General features: G+C 42.8%; 1 protein-coding gene across 5 annotated transcripts in view; it reads left to right on the top strand.

Moving 5' to 3' along the window:
* Window positions 1–4,342: 4,342 nt before the first annotated feature.
* The window catches only part of RBM47 (RNA binding motif protein 47), an 81,166-nt gene continuing 74,229 nt past the window's right edge, over window positions 4,343–11,279 (top strand). The window contains exons 1-2 of one of the 5 annotated variants that reach the window (XM_064449321.1): window positions 4,343–4,432; window positions 4,611–4,753. In XM_064449321.1, the coding sequence (XP_064305391.1) occupies window positions 4,731–4,753 (23 nt within the window). In that variant the 5' untranslated portion in view covers window positions 4,343–4,432; window positions 4,611–4,730. Of the gene's footprint in view, window positions 4,754–5,279; window positions 5,713–11,279 lie in introns of those variants that run through there. The other 4 variants (XM_064449320.1, XR_010372614.1, XM_064449319.1 and 1 more) reach the window with 4 other exon arrangements.

Here is an 11,279-nt window from a genome sequence, read left to right as displayed (position 1 = left end):
CAAAGAGTATTTGCTGGCTGAACACAGCAGGAGCACACAGCATACCAAGCGTGCCCGCTCCCCTGAGTAAAGGGCTTACATCAAATATAAAATAGGGCCACTGCTATCAAAGACAGGCATTGCTGTGACATCCCTGCACTGAGGCTTGCTGGGGAGCAGAGACCCTGGCAGCAAGCAGTCCCTGGCAGAGAGAAAACAATGCAGGAGAGAAAATATGAGAGGACAAGAGGATGGGGGAAATTATGTCAGCTGCTACAGTTTCTTAATAATTCAATTTATAATCCTTACATTTAGTATTATCAAGAACAATTTGAGCTGTTCCATTAAACTTCCACATTCAGTGTGATGATGTATTTTCACAACCACATGAGGAAAAGAGACAAGATTTTTCCCCTACCCATAAAATATTTCTGAGCAAATTCTTCTGTACAAGTCTTGATGCCTTTCATGAACTTATGTGACTGGATTTGATCTTTGAAAGGAAATTCATTCTCTTATATTGGACTGTTTTGGACTTGGTGGAAACTGATCTCAAACCAATCCAGTTTTGTCAGTAAAAGGCATTGTATTCAAGCCACAGGATCACTGTATGCATCCCAAGTGATAGGAGTTAGTTTAACAATTCTGGGCTGGTACCAGTAGCAAAGTATCTGTAAATGAATTCTGAGGAGAAGCTGAGTGTTTACAATACAGGGAGCTTTGTTGGTAAGAGGTATTTAAACCTATAGACAGAGCCAGCTCTGATATTTTCAGCTGTGCTGAGAAAGGGATGATTTTTCTGCCCTGGTACTGTGCTAGCTCCTAGCTCCCAGGAGAGTGGACAGAACAGAAGATAGGGAGGTCCTGGGAGACCAAAGGTCTGCAAGGGTTTTGTTGGGCTCTCTCCTTCCTTCTGCTACCCTCCTCATTAGCTGCCCCTGTCTGTCTCACCCCCTCTTCCTGAAAAATGGGGTCCCAGATCTGCTCCCCACAAGACCTCTTTGAAGGAGAAGGTGCTGTGTCACTGACTAAGGATACCGAGATCTTTTACACAGGAAATGACAGGATTTCACAGACCACTGACAGAAATGTTCACTCTCCAAGCTTCAACTTTAACTGGGAAAAAATCAAACACTACAAGACGACTGACTTAATTGCAGACTGTCTTTGCTTACTGAATTATATCCAAATATTTAACCTGTACTAGGAGACATTCTGTGTTAGAAAGCTTAAACAAAAATTTAGAGTTGAATTAGGGGCTTTTAAACTTTTTTTTTTTTACAGAAGTAACAGATATTCTACTTCTCCAATTAGTTTTCTGTTGTTCAGGAACATTTCATTCCTGAATAACACAATTTCTCACTTGTGTTTTTCATAGTTTCTAAGCTAGGGGGGAAGGGAAAGGTTTTTGTTAAACATCTCCTGAATGAAATGCAGTCACCAAACTTTCAACATGCAGTTTCTTGCTGCAGTAAAGTCAACTCTTGGCAGTAGTGATAAACTGTACAATAGGTATTGCACAATTGATACCGCAATGAGCCATATTCAGAAGGAAACATTACAAACTGGGAGACATGCCCCCCCCCCCCCCCAACACTCAGCTCCCCAACACTGAATGTTCATAGCCAGACATTTTTTACTGCAATTTTGAGATCAGTTTTGGAGGATGCCTTCCTTAATCAAATAGTGTTGCCTTTAAAGATTAGTGTTCACAGACTAATCATGCTGCACTTAGCTTAATTTGCTTTGCTATGGACTCATTAAATTCTTTTCTTTCAGTCAGAAACCCTACCATGGCTTGGCAATGGAACAGGAAATCTCTGCTCTGTGCTACAGGGTTGTGGCTGCTCTTTCATTTTAACCCATAGACTGGAGGGTGCTGCAGCAAATTACAGATGGGTCACTCTCCTTCCTATGTAAAGAGCTCGCAACCCCTTAAAACACTTTGGCAGCTGAACAATTGGGATTTACAGAGGGAGAAAAATTATTCTAATGTCAAAAATGGCTCAGACTGCCATTAGATCAATTAGATCTAGTGTTTAATTTTAGACGACCTGAACCCCCAATGGCAACAATCCCTGTGACTGATCATAAATTTTCGAGGCTGCTTTCATCTGATCTCAACTCATGATAGATCCAGCATTTGGTGATCAAGAAGAGACTTTCCTGAATTGCTACTGTCATCTGAGTGGCTGCTGTACACTGAGAAAGGAAAGTGCACTTCAGGAACAACCTGGCAACATTTATCTATTATTTGAACTGGAATCTGTGAATCAGAGTGCAGTATGAAATACTGTATTTATTGCCACAAGTAATAAATAGTGGAGGTTTTTCACTACTGTTTTGCTGGCAGCTGTGCAGTGTAGAAATTACTGTCCTCATCAAAGTTTGGAAATCCATTAAAAAACTGCGAGCAGATGTGTCATGGTCATCCCTGTACCTGCAGGGGTGTGCAGACACATGTGGTACCTTGCGGTCTCACCTGGGCCTATGGAAACTGTCACACAGAGACAGAGTGAGCAGTAATGGGTATTTTAATTGTCAGATGAGCTATGGCCTGGAGTTAGCTCTAACTAAAATCTCCACATGCTGTAATACTCTTCACCTGCAGCTGAACTGCCCTAAGAAAAGTGTTAAACTTTCCTATCTTTGATATCTTCAAAGCAAACCTATTTGAATCCACCACCAGAAAAGAAGGCATAAACTGGCTTTCAGAGAGGATGTCGAATCCAGTCTGACCAGCACTGACAAAGATGTCTCATGGTAGGATGACTGGTACAGCTGTTAAAATAAGAGGAATTTTTTGTTTTTCAGACTTATGTCAATCAAAAGTGAGACCCACAAGCATCAGTAAAACAGGCAGAGCTTCACTTTTAGCAGCATACCTTACAAAAGTTGGCTTTACTCCACTGGTGCAACCACAGCTTTTGGTAGTATAGCTACGTCCTGGATACACAGGACAGTATATTCATGTATCTTGCCATTTTCTATACTATTCATTATATTACAGAGACCCTCATTTAGAAGAAGTTATCTGTACATGTTGGCAAAGAAGTACTTCTGCCAGTAATGCCTGCTTTGCTCCTCTAAACAGAGCAAATGGAGCATAAGCTCCCTCTACATGAGATGGATTTCCTGGGGGCTTTATTGGCAAACTTATTGGATGAAGACACGATAGAAAAGCCTTACTTTAGGACAAATGGGCCACATTTTTAAGGAAAACAATGCTAGAATACTTAAGAGATTTTTGCACCACTAAGACCCTCATTATTTGCTTTCTGGACTATTTTTCCTTAATGAATTTAGGTGCATGAAATGTTTGCAGCTAATGCTGAATTCTCATTTTAGTTCAAATATTTGATGGCAATTTCCCCCATGATTATTTGCTTATTAACGCTGGTAAATTGTGAGAGATTTTTTTGTACTTGATGCATTTGCTAAACTGGAATCACATCCCTTTATCAACTTTTGAATTATGATTGTTTGGAGAGAACACACTGCTAACTTGAACTTTGCGATATTTGGCTATGTGGCTTTATGTGTTATCCCAGTAGTAGTTTGATTCATTGGTTTCTGCCTGAAGCAAATCTCTTAGGGAGTCAAGGTGAATTTTCTTAGGTAAAACCTGTGGGATTTTTCTCTACTGGAAGATGAATACAGTTAGAGAAATACATGTTTGGAAGGACAAACTGCTTACAAAAAGCATAGGCAATATAACAGTTAGAAAGTAGCACAGTGTGTACTCAACTCTGAATATTTCTTTTAAAAATGAAAAAGAATTAAGAAGAATTCTTAATGAAGAATTCCTAATAATTAATTAAGAATAAAAATAATTATTTTTAAAGTTAGGAAGAATTGTGAAGAATGAACTTCTGTCACTAGCTTTAACCTCCAATATTATTTATTCTTTAATGATTTAACTTGTGGGACTGCTAATCTACTGTTTGTTGGGGTCTTGCTTTGTCCAGCTATCCCAGATGAAGATCGTCCGTCTAGTCATCAATTAGAGATGTTGATTGGGGGGCAGGGTGGGGGAAGCAGAAACTAATCAGTTGCAGGAACACCCTGCACAGGGAAACAAACAGATGAATAAGCTATTTAGGTCACTACTGGTGGTAAATGTTGTTCTGGTAAGTGTTTGCATATACATGATGAAATATTGCCTGCATTAGGTTTTTCGAACAAAAAAAAGAAATACATTTGAACAAAAGTGACTAAAGGGAGAAGCTGAAAACTTTTTTTTTTCCGGCTTTTTTTTTTTTTCTTTCTGTTGCATGACAATGCAAGCAGGAATTACTGCTTTAAAAAAAAAAATCTGCTAGTGTGTGCTTCCTGTTCCAGTTTGTTTAGTCACAAGTCTGAATTAGATCTCTCTGTTGGTTGGTTTCATTTACTATAAGCAGGTCTTGTGCTTTGTTTCAATACATCAAAGCCCATAGCCAGGCACAGACAGGTAATCTAAAAGAGGGTGAGAAAGTTTACAGTCTTGCTTCATTGTTTCTTTAAGCCTTCGAGACAACGGTCAGAGGGATCACCCGGAGGTTAAAAGAAGGCTTGGCTGGTTTTTGGGTTGTGTGTTTTTTTTTTGTTTTTTTTTTTATAAACTGGTTTCTCTTTTGTTCCTTTTCTAGAAACCACATGTAACTTTAGGTCAGGAAAGGGTAAAATGTGGCATTTCTTTAACCAGCGTTACCGCTGCCTTGGGGTAACTGGATCAGGCAAAGGTGTAGGCTCCTCTCCCTACTGTGCTGATGCCGGCGATGCTATCCTTCAGGTGAGTAGCAGAGGTTTATTTTCTTTCCAAATCTCCATCCAGCTGAAGGATGCAGATGGCTGAGGAGGGTATTTTCTCATGACTGACACTGCCAAAAAAAAAAAAAAAAAAAAAAGTCACTATTTAGCCCATTAAAGATAAAAGGGAATCACTCCCACAGCATTTTTAGTAAAGCTGCTCTAAAAGTTTGCTTCCTTCCAGCCTTTGGATCTCTCCAGGTTTCCCTCTCTCTTTTCTTCCTTTCTCTCTCTCTCTCTCTCTTTTTTTTTTTTTTTTTAATCTGCCCTCTTAAAACAACAGGAATGCTGCACTGGCCCTCGGCCAACCAAGGCTCAGCGCGCAGGGTAAAATTTCAGTTCAGATTTACGGGAAGGTGTCGGGAGTAAAAATCTGGTTTGGTGAGTTTAAGGCAGGGAGTAGTCAAGAGACAACCTTGCTACTGTGAGTGCGGAGAGAAAGGGAGGAGGAAGGGGGGGGAGGATAAAAAAAAAAAAAAAGCCACCCAGGCTGGGGATGAGAGACCAATTTTTCCCCTGTCTGAGTTTCAGTGCGTGTTCTTGAGCTCCTGCAGCCTTATCGAGTTTGTAGGCAGAAAGTCAGGTCTGGGAGTGGAAGAGCTGTGCGGTGCCCGAGAGGAGCTCAGCGTCCCGCTCAGCGCCCTGGAATGTGCGGCTTAGGGCAGGGGCGAGCAGGGGCTTTAGCTTAGCTGGTACTAATTGCGAGTTTTAGTGCTCAAAAACTCTGTTTAAAAAAAAAAAAAAAAAAAAAAAAGAAAGAGAGAGAGAGAGCAAAGAGCCAAGAGAGGGGGTTAAGGCTGGGAGAGCTGTTGCTCCAAGCAGCAGTGCGAGGAGTTGCTCAACTCTCATTTAGCAGCGCGGTAGAAAAGAAAATGCATTAGGTTGCTGCCCCAAAACGTTGCCGTTGCTGCGAATGGTGCTGGGCACCGAGGCGGGCTCCAGGTAGGTACCATCGCTTTTCGGTTTGCTCTGCTCTTCCTCCGTCCTTACCTGAGGGTGTACTCTTCTGCGATTGGGTTGACAACGTAAGAGGACAGAATTTCCCTCAGAAAATGCATTTTAAAATATTTTTAGGGGGAAAAGGCAAATGGAGAGAGGACTGCAGAGGTTCTCGGTGAAGTTTCAGTGGTTCTTTCCAAGTGACAGGTTTCTGGTGATTCTGAGGAAAGATGACAGATGAGAGGTTAAAGCAGGTATTAAATAAGGACAGAGTGAGAAGTGATCTGCAGATCTGAGTTTTAAATTAAAAGATGTTTCTTCGTGTCAAAGAAAGACTACACCATGATGTGCCTAGTGTCTTTTGGAGGAAATTTTGGAAGGAGTATTTTGTTTCTATGGCTCTTTCTTCATTTTCAACACTTAAAATACTGTAGTTTGTGCAGAATGCAGAGCAGTGGCACAAGTGACAGGGAGGTGACAAGTGGGCTCTGAGATAGGCTGCTGTCTGCCGGTCTGTTATACACATTAGCATAGGAATGGGATCTTATCTGAGAAAAGTTTCTGATGACCGTTTAAAATATATGTATTGATCAGGAGGTCAAGCATCTCCTGCACTCTGAGGTATGTGTGATTAGATGAGAGATACCAGGGACTGCTTATTCATGTTGAAAGAAATACCTGATTTTTTTTTTTTTTTGAGGGAAAGCTATACAGCTCATTTCTTCTTAGGAATTTAAAATAAAACTTTGAGCTACAGCCAAAGTATTATAATAGTTAAAGATGGGCTGGGTCCTAACAGATCACAAATCCCTCTTGAAGTTTATCAACTCAACTGGGCTGACCTGGCAGAAAGCAGGAGCATAAGACTGGGCTGAAATGAGCCGCCTGAGGCTAATGTAAATTGATTATTGACGCCTTTACGTGCCTTCTAGACTTTGAAAATGATAATTTGGACAAGCCTGCAATTATTCTTTACCAGATGAGCCGAGTTCACATGATGCGAGAGGGGGAACCGGGTGCCTTTCGCAAGCGGGGAGGCAGCGAGCGGCGGGGCTGCGCGCCCAGCCCGCCGCGCCGCAGGTGCCAGGCCGCGGGGGCAGGAGGTCGCCCGCAGTGGTAAGCGGAGCCTGGTATGCAGCTGGAAAACTGGAGGGCAACGCACGCTTTCGGAGAGGAAATGGAGATAACGCAGGGAATACGCCGCTGTTTGGTGTCCGGCAGACTCGTAGCGCGATTGCTAAAGGCTACCAAACCGCTGTCTGGGAGATAAATGAAGAGACAAACGCTTTCCTTGTGCGTTCGTTCTCCCTCCCTGTCTCCACACTCCCCCGCATATTCCAGTCCCTGGAGAGTTTTTTCTCCTGGCTTGTTCAAGAGCCATACATCCTGCCAGGAGCTGAGGGCAGGTGCTCCCACTTCTCCTCCTTGCCCCGGGAGACCCCAGGTCCCTCCTCTGTTTTTGGGTACCAACATCTTCTGAGACACAGGCTCCAGGCCCTAGGTGTTGTTAGGGGAATATTTAGTTGGCTGGCATATAAACGGGATTGCTAATCATTTCTCTGTGTCCCTGCGCCAGCCCGGGATGTGAAATCTTTGAAGTTTTGGAAAGTAAAGGAATGTGCTGCCTTCGATATACCAGATTAAAAAAAAAAAAAAAAGCCAAAAACCTTGGAATAAAAGTATTTCATATAAGCCATGGAGACAGCAGAGCCTTCAGGGAATACTGTTTCAATGGCAGCTTGGTTTGAAGCCTTGACCCTGTGTGGCCTGCACCTGGCTGGTTCAGCAGGGCTCTCCCCAGCACTGGGGTCTGCTTTTGGGGCTGCCCGCATTTTGGGACCTTGCCTTCCTCCACGTGGCAGAGCCCACTCAATCTACCAGTCCATGAAATGCTACACCCTCTTCTGCAAAAGCCATGAGAGCATCTGACAGAAGGCAGAGGGGTTTGCTTTCACTTATCGGGATATTTTCTTTTACTGTTATCTGTTTCCCCCTGTGAAAATTAAGACCACTTGGGTAGAAAGCTGGAAATAATGCTTTTTTTGGTAGCTGATTAAAAATATTTAATCACAGCAGCCTATATGGTGATTCATACTTCCACCATCACAGATCTATTATTGGCTCTGACAACCAGTGAAATAGATTTTTATGGTTTTAAGTGTATACTGAAGTCCTGTTCATTGGGTTGGCAATGACATTCCAAATTTATGAATATCCTATTTTTTTAAAGAGGAGCTAGAGAAGAAGATCCATGGGTTACTCTGGAGTGGGCATATGGCACTGTTGGTATTACCATAGGCCATAGCACTATTAAAGTGACAAACTCCAGCAGATGCTATACTACACCGATAGGTGATATAATCTTGACTTTTTCATTCAAACTGCTGGCCCTGATCATCTGTGCATTGTTTCCCAAATCAACATTGCTGTGATTTATTGAGAAATTTAATAGGGGAAAATATAAGCTCTTTGTGAAGAAATGTTGCCAGATCCTGTTCCTGTTGAAAATAAGAAATCAATGACTTGGATGAATGTAAAGATCAGGTTTGCTTTGTAGCAAGGAAGCAGATCTGACAGATGCTAACTATGAAGGGACTACCTCCATGCCTGTGTATGGGTGCATGTAGTTGCCTCCTTCATCAGGAAGCTGAGATCCCCAAATTACCAATGACCTAAACCAACAAATCCTCCTTTATATTGTAGTCAAGTCACTTTGAAATTTGTTTCATATGGGGATTTTTTAGGTGCAATTTTCAAGGTTGTAAAATGGCTTCTGTGAACAGGATATTTTCACATGCTGCTTTAGCAGAAGGAAAGACTCTGCCCTTTATCTTTCCAGTAAGAGGCCTAAAATAATATTTCTTTCTGCTTTTGTAATTTTTTTTTTTCAAGAAAATGCTTCTGGGTACACCTAGCTCTTGCCAAGATCAGGAACGTCTTCTCAGTAGCCTTGCTGAGACAATGAAGGCTTTGTATAGCTATGGCTGTTAGGGTTTTGGTGACACAATAAACTCAACAGAGCAAAGTAACTTCTTAGTAACTGCAAAGATGACTACCTGTATTGGAGGGCATTTTTGTCCTTTCCAGTCTTTCATTTGCCATGATCACAAGCAAGCTTTCGTTTGAAAAGGAGAGGGGTTATTTATATTTTTTTAAGTGTATGTTTTACAAAATATATGTAGAGTCTGGATGTTATCTTTTACCTAGCTTGATCATAAAACTGAGACTAAATCAGCACAGATGGGCTTATTTGGCACAAGATGGGAAGGCACTACAAATGTATGAGAATTGTCTACAAAGAATCATGATGCAAAAGTAACTTTCAGCTGTTTCCAAAGTGTACATGACTTAGCCAACCACTAACAGAATGCTCTCCGTCGTATGCGCCAACGTCAGGGCCATGAGATTTGCTTTGGAGAAGCACCACCTCAGGTGATGTAGCTCAGGATTTGCCTTTGTGTTTTGGCCTTTTGAGGATGTACTTGATTTCCACCTTTGAAATAAACTGAAATACTGCCTCTGCATTTCTGTCTTTTATCAGAGAAACTTAGTAAGCTCCACCACAACTCAGGGTGTAGGTTCAGCCTCAGCAAGTTGAGTTCTCGGTGACATTAAAGATGTCATTAATTATTGCACTGTCATAGACCCAGGATTCCTGACTAGGGTGTTTCTGCTCCGCCTGTGGAGTAGGTGCACACGCAGCAGCATGACTGTCACTGCCATGTGGGGTTTATGCATTAAATACCTGGCGAGAGGCAAGAGATGGGTTAGACAAAGGATGGAGCACAAGGAAATGGTGGGAGAGGTCAGCTGGGTACAGAGCAGGCACAGCACACCAGCAGCCTGGCTGTTGTTGCACTATTTCAGCAGGAAGGGAGAGATTTGAGAAGGAATTTAGGAGAGATGAGCAAAGTTTCTCTGCAGTTGTGACCAGGGAAGTACTCCCAGGGAGGAATTACAAGGGAAAACAGAAAGGGTACTTAATGAGGAGTATAAATTGGGTTCAAAAGCTGCAAAAGGCACCCATTTGTCACTCAATTTGCCTGCCTGCACAAGCGCTCTGTGGAAGGATGCTTTATATTATATTTGTTAGGGAATGGAGAGCTGGTCAACAGAAGCACAAAAATGAGTGGCACACTTGAAGCATCAGGCTATGAAAATGATTTTTGTAATAGCATTTGGAAGATGAAACAATGGATCAAGATTGCAGTTGTGAAGGCAGGTAAAAGGATGTCACCATTACTGAGATTTGCAATGGTGAGACCCTGGGGAAGTGGTTTAGCTATGAGGGCAGATATAATAGGCAATGTCTTGGATGTGTAAGTGGAAAGCATCAACAGATCTTAGCAGTACCTCAAAGGCAAAGCTGCCCAAATAAAAACTGTGCCCTGTCTGCAAACAGAGCAGTAATTGTTGCTGAGGAAAGGAGAGAAAAGAGATTTCCAATATCCCTTGAGCGTGGGGGTATTAGGGACTCTCTTCTATCCATGTTGACCTGAAATGGTTGGCTAGGCTTTCAGCGGGCAGTCTTTCAAAAGACAGCAGAAAAAGTGGGTGAGGGGCATCAGCTGGGCTGGATATTGATGGGAAAGCAAGCTGAAGGAAATGGAAGTATAGGGAGATTTTGCAATTGAACTTGGTAGAAAGACGAGGGTTAAACACAAAAGAGAAGTCGTCAGGGTTGTTGGAGTGGAAATCGCAGAAAGGCTGAATGGTGGGACATAATGGGGGAGGCTAATGGATCGTGCTGAATTTGACCACTTGAAGGTTAGTGCAGGGGAAACTCAGCAGTAGAGAGCCTGGCCTCTGGGCAGTGCATGCCGAATAAATGGCCTTTTTTATGAGTAAAAGAAAAAGACCAGAGCAGCAGAGGAAGGACACAGCATGATGATAGGTTGTTATGGGTCATCAGCATAAATCAGCAACAGTAAGAAGAGGAAAACGGAGAATCAAAACAGGAAGAGGAGGGTGGAGGTCTTGGGTGAAGGGGAGGTGTCTGCAGGGCTGGGAAGCGAAGGGAATGAATGAGCAGTAAGGGATCCTGGTAAAGAGGAGAGGCGGGAGGAAGTAGGGGGAAGATCAACCCACTGAGCATAGCCTCATGCCAGTCAGGGAAGATCTGAGACAGAGATGCTTCACTAGGGTTTGAAAGTCTGGCTGCTGAAGCAACGAGGTTTCAAGACCTGGAGGGAGGGAAGTATGAAGGCACTGCGGCTAACTGAGGTCTTTAAAGCTGGAGTGTGTGCTGGAGTGAGAAATAGAGGGCGTGAGGACCGGCCAGGCAGCAGGCAGGGTGTGACTGTGGGAGCTTTCAGGGCTGGGGAGGGAGGAAGAGCCAGAGCTGGGAAAAAAGGCACCAAAGGCAAGAGTCAAACATGAATGTGCATGCAGGGACACGTCCTTGAGGTGTTTTTACAACAAAAGAGCATGTTCAGCTCACCTTAATAAAATGTTCACATTATTAACATGACTTTAGGCCATGTCCCCATCATGTGCATGGTTTTGGCTGTAAAATTTTTGTTGACTGTGGATACTGCAATTTCACCAGGGTTCATGCACTGGTACCCACA

Source organism: Phalacrocorax carbo, chromosome 4, assembly GCF_963921805.1.
Source record: "Phalacrocorax carbo chromosome 4, bPhaCar2.1, whole genome shotgun sequence".
NCBI classification, from domain to species: Eukaryota; Metazoa; Chordata; class Aves; order Suliformes; family Phalacrocoracidae; genus Phalacrocorax; species Phalacrocorax carbo.
This window is presented reverse-complemented; position numbering and strand designations above follow the sequence as displayed.